A 21,218-nucleotide genomic window follows, 5' to 3' on the forward strand; every position below is an offset into this window, starting at 1 on the left:
CAGTTTGCAGTCATCTGCAAACTTTGTTAGCCAGAGTCCCTTAGTGCTGGCCTGTACTTCAGAGAAGTAGATGCCAAACAAGAGCAGTCCCAGGACTGAACCCTGAGGTACTCCACTTGTCTGGAGCTGGATTTGGAGTCAGCTACTTTTACAGTGTGGGTTCTGTCAGTAAGCCAGTTGGCAACCCATCGAGTGACGTAGGGATTAATGCCCAGCTTAGTAAGTTTATCTATGATTCCAGAGTGGGGGATGGTGTCACACGCCTTGGCGAAGTCCAGATAGGCTGTGTGGACTACCTTACCCTCATCCACGGCTCTGGATACTGATTCGAATAAGTCAGTCAGGTTCAGGAGACAAGATCAGCCCTTCACGAACCCAAACTAGGTGGGGTCCAGTGTTTGAAGGTTGCCAATATCTTTGTTTATAAGTTCCATGATAATACATTCCATGGCCTTGCAGATCAGGCTCGTCAGACTGAGTGGCTGGTAGTTCCCAGGATCCAAGGTGGATCCCTCCTTGTGGAGTGGGATAACTGTAGCTGTGCGCCACTCAGTGGGCACAAAGCCTGAGGTGAGGGTATGATTAAACATGACACTTAGATGAGGTGCCAGTTCATTTTGTAGTTCATGTAGTACACAGCCTGGGATATCATCTGGTCCCATGGATGCTGTATTCTTAGCTTTGGAGAGTGCATTTTTTACCTGTGTGGCCGTTATTACCGGAATTTGGCAATCTTCCGATATTGAGATGGGCCTTTTAGGGGGTGAGAGGAGGATGACGTTGGCACCGAATCGATCTGCCAGGATATTGGCAATATCCTTGGGATCAGTATATTTAATGCCATTCTGTTGTAGCTCAGAGAAGATCTGAGCATTGCCATTTAAATTCTTGACATAGTTATAGAATGCCTTGTGGTTGTCTTTGGAATCTTTGGCAATTTTATTTTCGTTAGCTACTTCCTTAACAATAACCTCCTTTCCGGATCTCAGCACGGCTTTAGACCTAAACATAGTACCAGCACTGCCCTCCTAACCTTCACTAACAGCATCCATCAGCTCATGAATGAAGGCCAGTTTGTTTCTTCCATCTTTCTTGATATGTCCAAGGCATTTGACACCGTATCCCACCAGCCTTAATAAACTGTCTTCCTATGGCCTTAGTCCATCATCACTTACCTGGTTCCATAGCTATCTTTATAATCAGCAACAGGTACAACATGGGAAAACTTTCTTTCCCCCTACTCCCATCTCCATGGGTGTACCCCATGGTTCTACACTCGGTCCTCTTCTCTTTATCGTATTCACAAACAACCTTAGTTCAGCAACTCAACTAGCCTCCATAGTACAGTATGCCGATGATGCTACACTTATCTGATCTGCCTCCTCACCCCAAGAACTCAACTAAAATGCAATCATCTCTTCAGGACATAGAAACATACCTCTCTCAACACCAACTCATCTTAAATCCCAACAAAATCAAAATTATAGTTTTCAGTAACAAAAAACCCAAACCTTCCCAGCCCTCTCTCTCAATCTTCTCCGCAAATGGAACCAAGATAGTCCCCACAAACCACACTAAACTTTAGGTGTTACCATAGATGATGAACTCAAATTCAATATGCACATTGCTCAAACTATCAAAAAAGTCTGCATCAAACTAGGCACCCTATACAGGGCCAGGCTATTCCTAACTGCCAATGCCAGGCTAGCCACTGCTTGCTCACATCTGCTATCCACCCTCCTGTATGGTTCTCTCATATACACAAACCTTTGAAAATCAGACCTCAACAACCTAGAATCATGTTACAATAAGATTGATAAATATGCCACTAATCAACCACATAGATTTCACCACTGTTCAGCTGTCTCACAGTTAAAATGGCTAGAGCTCCCCACCCTTTTATCATTTAATCAACTATCACTAGCCCACAAAATAATCCATCATCCCAGCGACTGACCTGTTATCTCCTACTTACTCCAACCTAGTACTAATCTTAGAGTACTCAGATCTTCTAACATTTACTAAAGGTTTCCAACTCCCACAGCTATCATGGCGACTCCCTGTATTCACATAAAATAGCCAAACTCTGGAACACTCTTCCAGGGACAATAGCAAAAAACCCTATCCACAATCAGTTCAGATCACTCCTAAAGGAACATCTTACTTGTCATTGGCTGTGCTCTTGTCACTCTCCAGGATGATTATCTACCTTCTGCTGTCTTAATTTGTTTTAGTACATAAAAGACCCCCTGTACTTGCATTGTACTATTGCTTATATTATACTACTGCCTATATTTCTACTGACTGTATTGTACTATTGCCTGTCTTGTTTTAATGTTTGTATTGTTCTGTACTACTGTGGAACTTTTCTCCCTGGGTCTCTGCTGAAAACAGGCCCGTGGTCCAATCGGACATTACCTGGTTAACAAATGTAATAACTAAATAAATTAATCTATTCACTGACCAAATAATAAATAAGACGAAAAATGTCTTTAGAACTGGTGACCTAACAACATATTATCTATCTATAGCATCTTCTGTTATGATGCCATGTGTTACAAAAAAGGCCATTCGGTAATGTTCAGCAGACTCTTATTTATGTATGGTACTGCTCTTGATTAATCCTGTTACTTTTTTTTTTTTTTTTTTAACCAGCAAACTACCACAGTCACAAATGGCATGGGCTCAGTTGTTAGAGTCCCAACAAAAATATCATGACACAGAGGTAAAGAAATGGAGAGAAGTAATCAAGTCTTCTGTGCTGCTTCTAGATCAGGTATGACCTTCATTATTCATAGACGATGTTACTTGTGTTTTCTTATAACAATGTTAAAAACAGCTGTAGACATGCTGTGTTGTTGGAAATATTCAGCGAAGTCAGTGCAGCACGTTTTAGAATACACAGTTCTGAACCATTATCTGCTTTACTGGACCATCATCTAATTTAGATTCATTAAAGCTGGTTAGCAGCATGGAATGGTCTACAGATTTCAAAGCCCTTCTTGTATTTACATAGACTTCCCCAGTTGGAACTCTGCTAGCCATGTCTGCATATTGTAAGAGGCTGTGAGGGATAGTCATTCTTTCAAGAATCTATGCTTTACTGCTTGATCTTATAGTTGGACTTACTTGTCCACTAAATCAGAAAATATTTCAGAAGAGTGCATAGTCAAATAGTTGTATACCTGAGAGTTCCTTTTAGATTTAGTTGTGTTATTCACTACTTACATTTGTTACTTGTTTTTTCAGTTTCTCACAACAACACATGCAAATGACTAAATTATTGTTTTGTAAGAAATGTAACTAATTTATAACCTTGTTTAAGCTACAGTTATGTAGCTGGTAGTAGTTTGTCTACAGATAAAGTACAAATGTTTAAAGTCTTATCATGACAGTATATGTCCTTGTCATCACTGTTGCAGCATTATTCTTCACTAACAAAATCTCCTGTTAAGGACAGGCCAACATTTGGCTAGTATGTGAAAGCCTTCAGCTGTTATATAGGCACTGTGTATCACATGTATGCTAGCCATGCAAGACGTAAGGCATAAAGGTGATGTACATCCACAAACAATCAGAACTGAAAAAGCCCCAGGAGGAACAAAATATCCATAAGGACAAAGAAGAACATGTGTATCCAGAAGGAAAAAGAAAGAAGGGCTCCTCAGCCAAGAGGGAAATAGAACATAGGGCAAGAGATGGGAGAGGGAGGGAGTAAATACTGCAACAGTGAAGAAAAGGACATGTATCATTATGGTAAGATTTTATACAACTGTACTATGTCCTTCCATTATCACTGTTGCAGTATTCTTCACCTAGTGCAGAGTACAAGAGCTTCAAGATGAAGCCTGGGAGGAGGATGGCATGGTGGAACCCTCTACAAACCCATTCAGAATAACTCTGATAAAGCCTGCTATGGCCCTGAAAATAAAATGCAATTGTAATGCTTAGTGTAAGTATGAACAAAAGACCAAGTAGCAGCCAAGGATGGAATTGGTATCCAGACCCTTGAAAAGGCACCAGAGAAGGCAAATGCCCTAGAAGAATCTGCCTTTACAGAGTAGGAAAGACATTTTCCTTGATAAGATTAAAAAAAAAAAAAAGAAATGGCCTTAGAGATCTAGGAGATGTTTTACTTAAAAACAACCAAACCCAAAGTCCTGGGATGAAAGGAAATAAAAAGCTGTTCAGATTTGTGAATAACTTTAGTTTTATCCAAATAATATCTGAGCTGTCTAGAAATCCAAGTTGGGAAGAACCTTTTCACTGGTAGACTGTGGAGAAGGAAAAAAGGAAGGAAGATGAATAGACTGAATAAGGGACAGCTTATTGACCACACTGGGCATAAAAGAAGTAATACAATGAGACACCCTGTCTCTGTGAAAAACTAAAAAAAGGAGGAATCGCCATGAGAGCCTGAAGTTCAGACAATGTCTTGGCTGAAGTGAGATCCAAAAGAAGAACAGTCTTCCAAGTACAATGTTGTAAGGAAGCTGAAGAAGCAGGCTCAAAAGGAGCCTGGGTTAGTTTTTCAAGTACAAAATAGAGGTCCCAGGACAGCAGAATAGGCTTCCTGGGAGGCCTAATATGAAAGACGTCTTTAAGAAATTGCTTGACCTCAAATCTACAGGCCAGAGGAGGAATCAAGGGCAGACAAGCAGACGTTGCTGACAGGTGAGCATTAACTGAAGAGTATTCCAACCCAGCATGGAGCAGACCACACAAATGAAAGAGAACCAAAGCTACCACTACAGGTGGGGGATCCTGATGGCAACAGAGATGCCAAACAGAAAATCACTTTAATTTGGAAATATAGGATTTGTTGGTAGTGGGTTTCCTGGTCACCTGCAGAACCCGGATCAGGTCCTCAGACAAGAGGTGCCTAAAAGGGATCAAAATCCCATCGTCCAGAGTGTCAGTTGAACAGTGGCCAGATGAGGATGGACAAGAAATCCCTTGTCTTGTGTGAGAAGATCCACCCTATGAGGTAACTTGTGGTGATTGCCACTGGCTAAGTGAGGAAAGAAGGGGGAAACCATGCTGTCTGGGCCAAACTGGAGTCACCGGCAAGATTTTGGGAAAGTCCTGTCTAATCTTGTGCAGAGCTCATTGCAACAGAGGATGAAGGGGAGCATACAGGAACAAACCCTTCAAAGTTAAAGACAGGGTGTTAATTTTCCAAGCCAGAGAACTTGGGACTCTGGAACAGATTAGAGGAATCTGTGTGTTCAGAGGGGAGGTGAAAATATCTACCTGAGGAATACTGCACCAAAGGACAATGGCGAAGAACAAGTCTCTGTGAAGCATCCATTCGTGAGGTTGTGTGCTGGACCTGCTCAAATAGTCTACCACTAGATTGTGCTCTGAGAGAATGTAAACCACCTGAAGAGCCACTTGATACTGGATAGCTAGATCCAAGACCTGAAGAGGTAATCTACAAAGAAAATAGGACCTCGTGCCCCCTTGCTTGTTGCTGTAACACATCACTGTGGTATTGTCTCTGAAAACTTTGAGGGGTCTGGGATGAAACAGGAAATGAAAAGCCTGCACAGCCAGAGCCCTCATTTCTTTTATGTTGATGTGGTCTGACCTGATGAGGAGACCAGAGGCCCTGAACCTTCAAGGGGGCATAGGAGGCATCCCACCCATTGTTGAGACATCTGTATAAAGCTGCAGAGTAGAAACTGGAGCTTGAAAAGTAGCCCCAGATAGAGAGTTGCTAAATCCACCACTGAAGCTTGAGCTTGAGACAGGGAAGAAAAGGCACTGGGAACCCTGGAGGTGGCAGTACTGAAGCCACACCAGTTTGAGGTACAACTGAAGTTTCCTCATATGGAGCATGGTGAGAGGGAGAATGGGAATGGTGAAAGCCATGAACCCCAACATCCTGAGAAATTCTTTGTTCATGACTGATGCCAGAGGAAGAGGGGATTGGAAAAAAGGTTATTGCCTTGAGGGCAGGAATTGATGCCAACATGGGAACCATCGGAAGCCTTCATCTGAGGAAGATATGATCCTGGGAAGGTGTCAGAACTGATTTCTGGAGGTTTATGGTGAACTCCAGACTGTGTAATACGCAAGTAGTAAACTGGAAATCCTGAAGCAGACTTCTGGGAGAACCAGATATCCTGATGCCAACTGCTGGGGGGAGGAGGAGCTTGAATAAGCAGAATGCCCAGATAGAGAAATGTCTGAATATCTCAAGGCCTGCAAAAAAGCAATGACAGGAGTGAGGCATTTGGTGAATACCCTTGGGCCAGTAGACCAGCCAAAGGGCAAAGAAGTGAACTGAAAATGCAAGAAAGAGACAGAGAATTGTAAAACATTTTTTGAAAAGAAGATGACTGGGGTTGGGAATGTATGCATCCTTGAGATTCAGAGACACCAGATAGGCCTGAAGAAGAGGATGAGGGAACAATGTCTAAAGAAATAACATCCGAAAAGGAAGGAATCTTGAGAAAGTTTTTTATCAGGGAAAAATCCAAAATTGGTCTCAGTGTACCCTCCTTTCTTGGGAATAAAAATAGTCTAGAATAAAAACCCTTCCCTACTTGGGTGGGAGCCTTGGCTTGAATGCTACCCTGATCCAAATCAGAGTGAAGACCCTCTGATAAATGAGAAAGCTGTCCCCATGGAGGTTGAGGAATGCCATCAAATAGAACAAGGCTTTTCCTGAAAAGAATGTTTTTGGGAGGCAGGAAGAACACACATAGAACCCTTCTTACCCTTAGGAGGAGGATTGCCTATGAACAAAGGCAAACTTGGAAGGATACTTTCTCTGAAACTCAGGAATAGGAGAAACAAAAATATGTTTCAGCTCCTGCAAGGCTTTGCCCTTCTCCTGGATGGATTTGAAAAGGTCAGCAGTTGAAAAGGTCAGCAGCTGCAGATCCTAAAAGACTTTTGTTATCCAAAGATGCATCCAAAAGTTTGGCCTTGATGTCATCAGGCAAAGCCTGAAGACAAAACCAAGAATAACGTCTCATAACTAAATCAAAGGCAGCATAGCTGCATTTGATGGCATGGTGAGCAACTTGTGAAGTGGAGCCCAGTAGGGAACAGGATGAAGCCTTCCCCACAGAGTCCAGGTGGTTAGAAACCTGAGAAAGGAGAGCCAAAACATAATCGGTCATATGATTCTGGTAGTTAATGGCCCTAAAGGACAAGGTATCAGCAGTTAAACTTTCTTACCCAAACTTTCCGTGGCCCTACTGTCCTTATCAGAAGGTAGCAACTTGGTGGAGGGCAACAGCTTGGATGGCTTGTCAGAAGAGATTGACACTGCAGAAGGGTCAGCAGAAAAGCATTTAAAAAGAAATTTGCACTCCTCAGGTACCTTATAGAACCTATCTGGCTTTTTTGTGCAAGAGGCAGAGTCAGGGGCTACAACAGCTGTAAAAAAGGTATCTAAAAGGGCAGCCAGAACAGGATGAACAGCAGAAGGTTTGGGAGACTCCATCTGTAGGCGTTCATAATAACTTTTTAAAATAAAAGAGACCTGGGAACAATCCCACTTAAAGTATTCCATCATGTGGAAAATGGTATCCCCAAAGGAGAGCACTTCCATAGGGGAATCTGGACTTAAGGAATCCTCCTTCTCTGAATCGTAGTCCAAGGTGGAAGGGATTTGGGAAGAATAAGCTAGGGATTCTTTCCCTGAGTCCAGATCCTCATCTAAGGAATCCAATTTCCTAGGCCTCTTGAATAGAGTGGAAGAATGGGGGGAGCAGGAACAGAGACCCCTTGAGTTGGCTTCAGGGCCATCAAAGCATTAAATAAACTGTGACTGACATCCTGCCATTCATACTGGGGATCCTTCACAAAAGGGGAAATATGCTTTGTCTTTTCTTTTCCTGTGGAATGTCTGCTCAAAACTCCCTTAGAGGGTCAGACCCCTGAACTGGTTCTATTATAGTTGTAGGACTCTCCTCCCTCACTAAAATCTTAGAAATCTCCCTCAGTCCTTCGGACATTATCAGCTATGGTTTCACCTCAACGTCAGGTACAGACGTTTGAAGTGCAAAAATCCAGATCCATGCCAGCCTCTGACGGGGTCTTGGGAGAGGAATAGAGGAATCTGAAACAAGCACTAGACAGTCTTCAGGGCTTTCACCAGCCTCTAGAGAGACATCCGGGGGGGGGGTCTGGACAGCAGCTGGATCAGGCCTGACTAGTTTGGCCTTTTTCTTGGCAGAAGGCTGGCCCTCATGATGGGAGAATTCCACCATAGCACGCTGAACCCAACAACTTGGCTAAAGAGGTTGGTGACTACATAGGGTCTTAGGCACAAATGCCTGGCAGATAGAACACTGCATATAATTGTGAGAAGTACCCAGTCAAAAAAGACACTGGTCATGACAGTCTTTATGGGCATTCTGCCTCCCACACTGACATTTTCCCCTTCTGAATGACATGAACACAATAACAAACAGAAAAGGAAGAGAAGAAACCCCAATGAGGCACTTATCTGAAAAAATAGTTTGGTAAACAGCACAGAAGAAGGACGTTCAGACTGGTGGCAAAGATATCCTGAATATTTGCATCCATATGTTACCTATGTCTTGCGCAGGGAGCATACGTGTGATGTACGGTGCCTATAAGAGCCAAAGGCTTTGGTATATCTGATGCTGGGCTATCCTTGGCAGAAGATCCCTCAGGTGAAGGAAAGGTACTTATGTATTATCGCAACCAGATTTCCTGCGTTGCATAATTAGTTATAATTTGCAATGTTTTCCGGAAACTGTCTGTTAACCTGAAAAAGGTTGTGTAAAGTCCTAATTACTATTCCCTCACATTGTTTAGGACAATGGAAGAGGAGTAGTGGCAAACTTCCTCTTTGTGGGTAGCATCCTTTCCTGACCTAACTTACTAAAATATCCACTAAACATGCCTGCTGCTTCTGAGTCCTGTGAAGAAAGACCTGTTTATTTTTTACTTTTTTGTAAATCCTTAGGATACAGCTTGCAAGCAGAACTGTTTACACAAACAGGAAGTATGCAGAAAAGTGAATAAATAAAATTAATATTACAGTTACAAAGTGTTATTTACTACATTACTACTGTAAGCAAAATAGACTACATTCAGTGAGAAGTACAAGCAGAAATGTCGTAAATTAAAATATCACACGATCCAAATACAAATGTAAAATACCGAATCTCACTGCCTACTAATAAAAAGGCAGAATATGCCCCTAAAACATCCCTTGCTATGAAGAGGCCAACAGCTGTTAAAAAAGTCATCAAAGCAACAGTTTCTAAGACGCATGACATGCAATTGCATACATCTTACGAAGTGCACTGAAAGGCTTTAAAAGCATTGCCATTCCAATGGTAAAATATTGTGATCTGTAAAACACAGGATCAACCCAATACTCACAGTTACATAACTAAAGATAATCAGAAGTTGCCATACATTAAGAAAGTCAACAAACATGACATTGTATAAGGAAGACTGAAGCGGCACACAGGTTTATTAGATGTCAAAGTAAGTTATGTCGGAAAAGTACAACCCCGAGGAATATAAAATGCGACCGTTATTCGTCTTCCTGCCTCACACACAATGTGACAGAGTAATAGTTACTACTTCAAAAACCCCTTTTCAGGTTAACTTAAATATTTCCGGCCAAACATACCGAATAATGCAACCCTGGAAATCTGGTTGTGATAATATGTAAGTACCAAAGAACATTGCAACGGTGATATGGAAGGACATCTGTATGGATCACCCTTTTCAAACTGTGTGCCCCTTCAGGTATTTTCATTCTTTTCAGTTTCCTCTTAGCTTACTTAATTACCTTCTTCTTGCTTTTCCTGGTTAGGGGGTCGCCACAGTGGATCACTGGTCTGCTAATGATTTGCAGTGGAGTTTTATGGTGTCGAGTTGCCAGCCCAGTGCCCAACCTTCCACAGAAGGCACACACATGCACGCACTCATGCCTAGGGCCAATTTAGAGTGTCCAGTCCACCTGCAGCATGTCTTTGGGATGTGGGAGGAAACTGGAGCACCCAGAGAAAACCCACAAGACCACAGGGAGGACATGCAGACTCCGCACAGAAGGCACCCCAGCCGAGGATCGAACCGGAGAACCTCTAGCTATGAGGTGGCAATGCTAACCGCTGCACCACCGCGGCCGCCCGGCTTGCTTAATTACCAATAAGAAATATTTTGCAAGAATTTGAAGTTTGCTCTTACACCTTCTGACATTATTTTAGAATGTTCCAATTTTAACCTTTCTACTGAAATGGAAAGCAAAACATTATTAAAGAACCATGGTAATGACTGTCGTATTTGTATTCTTATTTATTTGTATACTTATTTATCCTTTGTTGACAAGGTTCATCCCATTATGCTAGTCGCCTCTTTTCAGGGGAGATGCGAGATGATATTTAGGGTCTGTATTAGATCACCAAATGCTTAAAAAAGCGAATGGTGATTAATCGACCCTATGTAAGCGAAAGCTTACAATTTCAAACTCTCAGAACAACGATTGTTTTCCTAGGGAAAACAATTGGCTGTTCCAACAAAAAAAATAAATAAATAAAATAAAACACTTTAAACAGTACATTAAGTGGAAGGCTTCGCCCCCCCCCCCACACCCCCCCTACTTAAATATGCCAACTCCAAGACCGCACTACAGTGCCGAAAATGGCAAAGTATCAAAGCGGCCAAGCAAATTCTTTCCCAGGGAAAGAATTCGCTTAAAAGCCACTTCGATATTTTGCCATTTCAGGCTTTTGAGTTCGACCGAGACGCATTTGAAAGAATGCGTCTTCGGTCTTCTAATAGGGAACCAATATTTATAATACTAGAGGAGATTTAGCCAGGGTATCGGGGAATTTCCCCTACTCTTTTTGAAAGGTTGACATGGGATCTTTTACATCCACCTGAGCTATAACCAACTCAAGCAGACAGGACCTTGGGCCGGATTCAGGAAGGCTTGCATGGAGTCTAAGAGTAGAGTAAGACTCCATGCAGCCAGCATGTCCGCCGAGCGATCCAGGAACAGCCGGTAGGGGCGTGCAAGAGAGCTCCTAAAATGACTCTTACACGGACAGGGCTAGGATATGCAAATTGCCTCAACTGCAGGTGAAAGCTATGCAAATGAGGTAAATTTGCGATCCAGGAAACCCGAACCTGTCCGAGTAAGAGTAGTGTTATTTGCAGAAATGTACTCCGTTGACAACTGAGTACTGTTCTGCAAATAGCAAAACGGAGCCGTGACAGCTCCAAAAAAAGGATGCATCCAGTTTAGGAAGCATGCCAGTGGCCAAAAATACAGCCGTTGGCAATGTTCACCGATGCAAAATGAAAATAAAATAATTTTTTTAACCCGATCTCTGAAGTTTAAGCATAGCACAGCACAGTGCAAATGTGCTGTGCTCTAAAAACCAGAAAACCAATAATTAAAATCCACAAATATGGATTTTATTGTAATTCCAATGGCAGGCTGAAGAGAACATGGCTACCAAGTAGAGGTTGCTAAGGGGGGAAGCTCAGTCTAAGAGATGTAACCAAGCATTAGTAGGCAATCCTATGCAAATGAGGGTAAGGATAGTGAATCCCAAGTTTACATAACAAATGAGCACAGTCAGTGGAGTGTAGGAGCAGGATAAGGGGAGTATCAGAGTAGAAGATAGGTGACATCACGAGGGGGGTATGTATGAAAGAAGTGAAGCTCATTGGAGCAGAGTGGCATGTGTTTGCTGTCATTTACTCATCACTGGAAGACATGTGTCACCAGGTACCCTAGCTAAAGGCAAGAAATTGAAGGTGTATGCCGTGGATAGCACTAAAGTTTCTTGTTGAAGTGCTTGCAACGTGTTTGCATGCGGGTGCGCGCCTGTATATCCGAGTAAGACTGTGTGCGCGTGTGTGCACCTGTGTGCGCACATATAAGCTGGAGTAAGCATGTCTAAGGTTGTTGAAATGTGTGTAAGTGTGTATACGCCTGTGTGCATGCGTTTTGGCAAGAATAAGCAAGTTTTAGTCCGTGTAAGCATGTGTGCACGCGTGTGAGCTGGTGTGAGCGTGTTTGCACTTGTGTGTGCGGCGCTGCCCCCCTGAGGAAACAGAAAGGGAAAATGAAGCACAACAAATAGTAGGAAGTTAACCAGGGAGTACTAGCAGAGCTAGCAGGTGAAAACAATCAGAATCCGGCAATTACACAGGCAGTACACTAGCCCAGCCCATCCCAGCACTTAAAACTCTGTAAACAACTTTCCACCATGTTTTCCTCAGAAACACTGCAGTAAAGTAGGAGAAGTGAAAACTTAAAAAGCTTTACTGAGACAAAAAATGTTAGGGGCTGCCATTGCCGTTATAAGGCGACATATGCAACATGCTGAGGGTGGTGACAATGCGAATGCTGCTGGACAACCCCCAGTGAGGAGACAGAGAAGAGTGTACAGGCCCAGGATAACCTATCAGGGGCTACATAAGCTGGAGATAGTGGAGCGCTATAGAGTGGACAGAGACTTCATGCAGCAAAATGTTGAGCTGTGCAGGCCATGCCTCACACACAGAACCAACAGAGGGGAACCCATCCCTGTGGAAACCAAGGTGTGTGTTGGCCTAAGAATATTAGCAACAGGTACCTCCCAGAGACCAACTGGTGATATGATGGGGATATCACAGGCGTCAGCATCCAGGGTACTGCACCAGTTCCTGGATGCCATGTCGGAACATGTCGGTGATCATGTATATTTCCCCATTTCCCGTGAGGTATTGGCCAACAATATGCGTCTTTTCCAGCAAATAGCGGAATACCCTGAGGTAGTGGGTGCAATAGAATGCACGCACATACGCATCAAAGCACCAGCCGGTGAGCGGGGTAGAGTCTACTTTAACCGCAAGGGCTTCCCCTCCATCAACTGCCAGGTCATGTGTGATGCCCAGGGCATAATACTGAATGGGTGTACTGGCTTCCCTGGAAGCTACCATGATTCCCATATCTGGCATCTGACATAGCTGTACCAGACATCTGCCTATGGGGACATCCCTCATGGTCACCTAGTGGGGGATGCTGGCTATGCACTGGAGCCGTGGCTAATGACACCCATCAGAAACGCACACACACCTGAAGAGGAACGCCATAATGAGGCACACGCACAAACATGAAATGCAATCGAGCATGTGTTTGGGCTGCACAAGTCATGGTTCCGGTGCCTGGACACATCTGGTGGAGCCTTGCAGTACTCACCAACTACATGTACCCAAATTGTCATGGTATGTGCTATGCTACATAATATGATCCTGCGAAAACAGCTGCAGCAGGAGCAGCATAGGCCCGGGCCAAACAGCCCCCCACCATTGCCAAGGCCATCACAGGCAGAGCGTGACTCGGAGGAACAACAACCTGAGCCTGCCCCAGTAGGCAGAAGGAGGCGTGCCCAGTATGCTTTGGCCTTGGCAAAGAGGCAATGCATAGCACATACACTGGCTCAGTAGGAACCCTGGAAATGATACCTCTCTCTGACTCGCACATATAGTAAAAGGGATGCCTAACTTGACACTACCTGTTTTCAAACATGTATAGGGAGTGTAGTATGTGCATCTGACATAGGCAGTCCTGCAGCACCACCTGAGGCATGATTGCCATGTGTTAAGCAATATAAAGCAGTGCTAAACAGCTTTTACCACTATTTAGTATATGTAAACAAAATTGCACACACTAACTAGCACAACTTTGGTCAATGTTGAGCAATATTGGGCAACGTTCAGCAATGTTGGTTAATGTTGAGCAATGTTGGACAAGCTTGGTCAAAGTTGGGCATAGCTGAACAAAAGCCAACATGCTCATATTTGCTCTACTGGCCCTTAAGCAGTCTGGTCTGCTCAGTATGAAAATATAAAGCAGTGACAGGCCTCAAACCCAGGATACTGTGCACTGTAGTCATAGTACTGAACCACTAAACCATGACAGTATTTCACTGGTCAGCCTGTATGAAGAAATGTTGATAAGTCTATGCAAAGTATCTCATGGCAACCCTGCAGGCACAGCATAATCCCTGTCGAGTTATGACACAAAGGTGAGCCCTGCAGTAAAAATAGAATCTGATTTTCAACACACATATAGTATAAATGTTAATATTGGTCATGTTCACACACATTAGCAAATGTAGTGGACTTCAGACAGCAACATACTGAAAGGTCACACTGGGCATGCTCACACACTTGAATAAATGAGACAAATGTCAGGCAGCAAAACACTTAAAGGCCAAACTGGGCATGCTCTCACACTTAGGCCATGTCTGAGTACAGCAGTGGGCCACACATATCCGGCAGTTGCATGTGTTAACCCAGGAACCTCTCACTATTCACCAATCCGACTTGTGCACACGGTTATATGACAACAGACACATATATAATATATTGGAACCCTGTCATAATTATATATGTTCTGCAGATACTTAGGTTGTTCATAGAAAGTGGGAAAGCAAAGAAGATAAAAAACCTGCAATCAGTATCATCAATAAACAATGTGCACTCCGAACATTATCATAGGTTCATAGGTTGATACTAGGCTATCTGCCCTAGGGCATTTATAAGCCTAGCCAGAGTGTGTTTGGCTTTCGCAACCCTGTTAGGTTAGTAGACTGTGCCTGTGAATAGTAGGTCACACACGATAGCCCTTTTATGTTTAGTTTATTGTGCCTCTGTCTAGCAGGGGCCCAGAAGAGATCCCAGGGGTAAACATACGATCACCCATCCACTTGTCAAGAGTTCTCCTGTAGAGGGTCAGTGAGGGGCTCTGCCTATGCTGGACTAGGATCTCATTCCAGAGTGAGGGGGGCCTCTGGGATATGAATCTGTCCCTCCAGCATGTCCTATTAATATCTGTGCTGAGGTTTAAGTCCCTGGAGCATGTAGCTCTAAGGGATTCGGATACCCTGAGGTGGAGCATGTCCATTAATTCTGGGTTGGACATGGCTTTAAACATCAGGCAAAGATCGCATCCGAGTAGGTGGTAAGTGACTGAGTAGAGCTGGAGTTACTTTAGCCGAACTGCGCAGGGCATCTGTGTGAGTCCCTAGATCCACTTGGTGAGGTACATATATAGTATAGGGGCACAATTACCTCACTTGATCTAGATGTGAAACCTTTTGGGATAAGGTGGGCTATATAGAAGGTCTTTCTAACCACTTTGGCAACGTGATTGTCAAAGGCGAGATTACTATCTACTCGGGTCCCCAAATCCCTAATAACTTCTTCTGTACTTAATAGATTACCACCTATGTGGTAATGTGTGGGCAATTCATTATTTCCAAAGGGGATGACTATGCATTTAATGGAATTTAGCTGTAGGCCATGGCTCTGGCACCATTTATCCATCTCTGTGAGACCCTTTTGGAGGATGCTTGTGACAGCTGGAGAGTCGATTATGGCACCCCAGTTTGCAGTCATCTGCAAACTTAGTCAGCCATATTCCTCCTGGGTTAGCCTGTACATCAGAGAAATATATACTGAACAAGAGAGGTCCCAGGATTGAGCCGTGTAGGATGCCACGTGTAACTGGTGTAGAGCCAGACATGGCACCTGCAATACTGACCATGTGGGTGCTCTCCCTGATCCAGTTAGCAATTCATCTTGTGACATATGTGTCTAAGCTGGTGAGCTTATTTATGATGCCCAAGTGGGGTATTGTGTCGAAGGGTTTTGCGAGGTCCAGGTAGGCTATGTGGACTACCTTCCCTACGTCTATGGACCTGGTAACTGTTTAAAGAAGTCAACCAGGTTCAAGAGGCAAGATCTGCCCTCAACAAAGCCAAATTTGGTAGGATCCAGTGTCTGTAGGTTCCCGATGTCTTTGTGTATGAGTTCCATGACGATACGCTCCATAGCTTTGCAGACCAGGCTAGTTAGGCTTATAGGGCGATAGTGTCCGGGGTCCGTTGTGGCGCCACCTTTGTGGAGCGGGACCTCTGTTGCTGTACACCATTCCTTGGGTACATATCCTGTAGTAAGTCTGATATTGAACAGTGACTTAATGTGCGGGTTACATTCTTCATGAAGCTCGTGTAAGACGCAGGCCGGGACACCGTCCGGTCCCATTGATGCTGTGTTGTCTGCTTTGGAGTGGGCAGCTCTCACCTGTTCATCTGTGATGTCAGGGAGGCTGCACTCTCTTGGGATGGACATTTGCTCTTTGGGGGGGATGGGGGGAGACATTTGCACTGAACCTGTTTGCCAGGATGTTGGCAATGTCTGTGGGTTCAGTGTATGTTTCGTCATTTTGCAGTAACTCACAGCATATCTGGGAGTTGCCACCCAGGTTCCTGATATAACTAAAGAAAGCCTTGTGATTGTCCTTAGTGTCTGGTGCAATTTTCCTTTCGAAGCGGGCCTTAGATGAATTCATGAGTGATTGTAGCTTCTTGCTAGTACTGATCAGAGATACCTTCCCTTTTTGGGATTGTGCTCTATCACGTAGTAGCCTCCTCCATTCATTGTATAGCTTATTTATGGCCGGGTCCACCAGACAGGTCCCCTGCCTTTGGAGGAGTGAGTCTTGTTTTTATGTGGGATAGCACGATCCATGCATTCCAGTAGGTGTCCATAGAATGCGTTTGTAAAGGATTCAGCGGTCTGAGCCGTATTTACCACTGTCCCAGGGTCTTTGAAGGATACCACCTCGGTTTTGAGAAGTGTGACATTTGCTTTTGAGAAGTTCTTCACCAAGATTACCTAGGATGGGAGTGTGGACAGGATATGGATCTCCAGTGAGATAAATGTATGGTCCGACCTTACCAATGAGGGGTATACCTCTGGTGTGGAACATAGAGTCCCCATGTTGGTGATGATCAGGTCCAATATGTTTTCCCCTCTTGTGGGTGTGGTGGCCAGATATGCCATAGCATTTGAGTTTATAAATTCTAGCAACCATTGGGCGAGGGTGTTGGGGCTTGAGTAGTATTCTCAGTCAATGTTTGTGTAGTTGAAGTCACCCAATATAATGGTGTTTGGAGCACCTTTCATATTCTCCAGTGTTCTCAGGAAAGCCGAGTGGGGTTCCTGAGTTTGGGAGGGTGGTCTGTAGCAGGCTACAAACTGAAAGGCAGTTTTGCTCACTGTTAGTTGGACATGTATGGTCTCCAATGCTTCGTGCAGTGCTACTAACCTGGAGGTGTGTGTATCTGTGATGTATACGGATACTCCCCCTATTTTTGTTGGTCGGTCCGAGTCTTGTGGCCGAAAAGCATGGTATGAAGTATAACCTGGTAGTGCTGGGGTACTTTCGGGAGCCTGAACCAGGTGTCTGTTACTGCACAGATATTGACATTCTCCATACTGAGGAGAGTCTTGAGTGTGTGCATTTTGAGGTGTAGACATCTGGTGTTGAGCAGCATTACCCTTAGTTTCTTTTACCTTGTATTGTCTATGGAGGTGGGTTTGTCTTTTGAGCCTTGCCTAAAAAAGGCACTATGGGGGTGGCAAGAGCCTTAGCCAGTATTCGAAAGTCCAGGGGTGACAGGTGCAAGCTGTCCCTAGCAAAGCTACGTGGCATGTCGAGCATGTCATCCCAGGCTGACAGACACTGGATCCCCTTTGAATGACACCAATACATTAGCCAACTGTTAAAATTGATCATTTTGTCTGTATACTGTGCCATCATTCTTGGTGAGGGTAAGATGCTACACAAGGTCAGGGTCATACTGGCCTGGGCTACATGATCAGAGAGCTCCTCTATGTCCCTTGTCATGTAGTCCAGGGAACGTCTGAGGTCATTCACACCAACATGGAGAATGATGGAGCCATATTTGTACTTGCTTTGGAGTGACTTGAGTGCATGTGTTATGTGGCGGATCCTGGCACCCGACAGACAAGTCAAAGTGACCTTCTCCTTGTTGAGCCTGGTGAGTGGGATGTCAATGTGTCTGACAATAGAGTCACCTGTTACAAGTGTATTAGGTGTGTTGTTTAGCCTTAAGGGCAGTGACTGTGTGGCACACTGACTTTGTGAACTATGTGATATGTGGGTATTGTTGTGGGGTAGCAGTTGTTTGGGTGTCTGCTTTGGAGGTCTCTGCTGCTTAGGCAGATTTTATTTAGAGTCTCCAAGTATGTTTTTGTGTGGTAATGTATTTTGTTTGCTGTCGCTATAGGTCTATGTGAGACTGGATTTGTGGTGTGTGTGATTACCTTCACTACCTGATAGACTGTGCCAGTCATGGGTCGAGAGAGCTCAACCTCCTGTTTGTCTATATAGTTGCATCTCTCACATATATCTGATTTTTTGGGAGGAGGAGAGGGTTGTCTGTGTACATAAGGCAGTTGTAACATTGCCTCAAAATTCCCATATTCACCAGCTGGACTGGAGAGTACACACGAAACCGACCTTTGGACATGCCAGGATATTATGATGAAATACTCTGTTGACTGATCAAAAAGGATCAGTAGGGTGTTAAGTGTGTAAAAGAGTATAACAGGGGTTTAGTGCTCAGATTTGTCGGTGTTTTGGAAAGATTATCTGCAAAGGAGTCCAGACAGAACCATGACACTTCCTTCAGCTATGTCATAAATAGCAATGTACACTCATATATGTCCTGAGTCAGGGCCAACTGTACCTGATTGACAATGCCAACATCCTGTCAGACAGGCCCATACATACATACCGACCTCCCACTGACAAAAGGCCCTATCATCATACCAGGAGATATCACATGTAGAATGGGATAACAGCTCCTTCCAAAGCCAAAAACATGGCATCAGTTGGATTACATTGTTTGCCTATATGTGTCATAAGTGAACTGCAGAGCAAACAGACCCTGCACCTGAACAATCTGTTGAGCCTCACCCTCTCTACAGGATCTGAAACTGTTGAATGGGTTACAGCAACATATGGCACACCCCACAAGTGTTGGTGCACAACAGACCATGGGAACTATAGTTCTACAAGCCTATGAAGTCCGATCTGCAAGGCCATGGAGTCCATCATGATTGAAGTCATAAACAGAGCTATTGGAAGCCGACAAACACACAACCCTACCAACTTTGGTATATTCATGGGCAGATCATGGTTCCCAAACCTGCTAGACTGTTTGCAAGTCAGCCACCCAGGACATACATCACTGAAAGGAGCTACACACGTCCCACATAGACTTTGAATAGCCCTTTATCAACATCCCAGACACATGTTGTATCCACAAAATCAACAATCTGTGCATAAATATGTATTGTCATATAAAGGAATGGCAATTTGTCCACAGATAGATCACACAAGCTAAGAATTGTGGAGTCCTGTTCAAGCTGTTTACACCTGCTGTCCCACATGGTTCATTCCTGGGATTGCATAAAACAAAGTGCACACGCATTACCATGTCCAGTCTGATGATGTCAGCATCCTACAAATATAGCAGGAGAAAAGAAACCACCCAGTAAAGCATATAGCATGTCGTGTTAATGCATATCTCTCTAGTATCATAACATAGTTAGGTAGGGGTTTGAATCCTGCAATTGCTGTGTGTGTGTGTGTGTGTGTGTGTGTGTGTGTGTGTGTGTGTGTGTGTGTGTGTGTGTGTGTGTGTGTGTGTGTGTGTGTGTGTGTGATTTCCTTTGAGAGGAGTGCCCTTTTTGGAGACTAGGAAAACACATTAAAAGAGGTAGATTCCTCTTTGGCAAGTCTGATGATGTCAGTATCCCACAAATACAGCAGTGGAAACGAAATTCCCCAGTAAAGCATATAGCGTGTCGTGTTAATGCGTATTTCTCTAGTATCATAATATAGGTAGGGGTTTGAATCCTGCAATTGCTGAGTGTGTGGGGGGGGTGTATGTGTGTGATTTCCTTTGAGAGGGGTTCCCTTTTTAGAGACTAGGAAAACACATTAAAAGAAGTAAATTCCTCTTTGGCAAGTCCCACAAATACAGCAGTGGAAATGAAAACTCTCAGTAAAGCATATAGTGCGTCATGTTAATGTGTATCTCTTTAGTATCGTAACATAGTTAGGTAGGGGTTTGAATCCTGCAATTGCTGAGTGTGTGTGTGTGATACTGTTGGTCAATGTGTTGTGGGTTTTGCTTTTACTACTGTATGACATATCAGTAAAACAACAGAATGTGAATTGCACACTTCAGGTATCTGTGTGGCAAATACATATATGTACATGTGACCTCAATTAGTTCATAGGTGTGAAGCCTGCTTTCTACATGAATACATCTGTTACCATTGACAGTTTGTGCTGCTGCTTCTCAGACCTTAGGTCACATATGTACGTATGTGACAAGGCCAGCCACTGTAGTGATCTGTGGCCTAGGTCATCTGTGTCACACACACCCATGACAGTTTCTATAGAATAGTGTGAGTGAGGGTTCATGCCTGGGGTATATTTCAGACATGTTCAAACACAACATGGTCTGTCAATAATGGGCATTCATTATAGGTGTACAACAACTACGTGGATATGCATACAGACCCCTTATTGCTTATGTGATACACCGAGGGACATCAGAATACCTTTGGAAATGTGAATACCAAAGGACAGATGACATAACATGTGGCTGTATGTACACATCGGTACCCCTGCTACATGTTGTGGGCTACTACCAATGTGGTACTGTCAGGATACTATGTATAGTAAATGTGGATGACTATGCTATAGTTGGCTTATAGCTTTACAGCATGGGTTCATCCGGAGAATGCACTGTAGGCCACTGTATGCATTACCAGATGTGGACGGACATATCCCTATTGTGTTTGCTTGTACATAGGACGGCTACATGCCAAACAGGAGTGGTCCCAGGAATGGGTGGCGGTCAATACCCTGGTTACTGGTATAGTATAGTACCGGAAGGATTCAAATGCTACTGTGTATCCTACATCTGTGTGTCAGTTGTCAAGACATCATCTAACGATTGGTTAAAGTCAGGCTGTTGAGGTTATGTATACTACCAGAATGCAAACCAATGACCGATATTAACAGTATCACCCACAGCATAGTGTCAAACCATGTCATACACACATGTATACCCAAGTTGTAACATATGTGTAGTAAAATGCATACTGGCCACCAATAGGAAATATGAAGTGTTAACACACATATAGGGCATGTCACCCTTCCCATGTGTCCACTATGCACGTACATGCAGACAGTGCACCTCCACCATGTTCACAAATGTACACCTGCAAATCTGTACTGCACACATCACACACATATCGTCCACTCACCAACACATGCTGCCAGTACCACACACATCAGCCAAGTGGCACATGGGCGGACAATA

General features: G+C 43.8%; 1 protein-coding gene across 1 annotated transcript in view; it reads left to right on the top strand.

Annotated features, from left to right (window-relative positions):
* The window catches only part of LOC122808522 (protein Aster-B-like), a 1,382,984-nt gene that overhangs the window by 1,268,000 nt on the left and 93,766 nt on the right, over nucleotides 1-21,218 (top strand). Inside the window, exon 18 of the mRNA XM_044079476.1 lies at nucleotides 2,656-2,776. Within this exon, the coding sequence (XP_043935411.1) occupies nucleotides 2,656-2,776 (121 nt within the window). The remainder of the gene's footprint in view (nucleotides 1-2,655; nucleotides 2,777-21,218) is intronic.

This window comes from Protopterus annectens, chromosome 8.part0 (assembly GCF_019279795.1).
Source record: "Protopterus annectens isolate FY-2018-M chromosome 8.part0, PAN1.0, whole genome shotgun sequence".
NCBI lineage: Eukaryota > Metazoa > Chordata > Ceratodontiformes > Protopteridae > Protopterus > Protopterus annectens.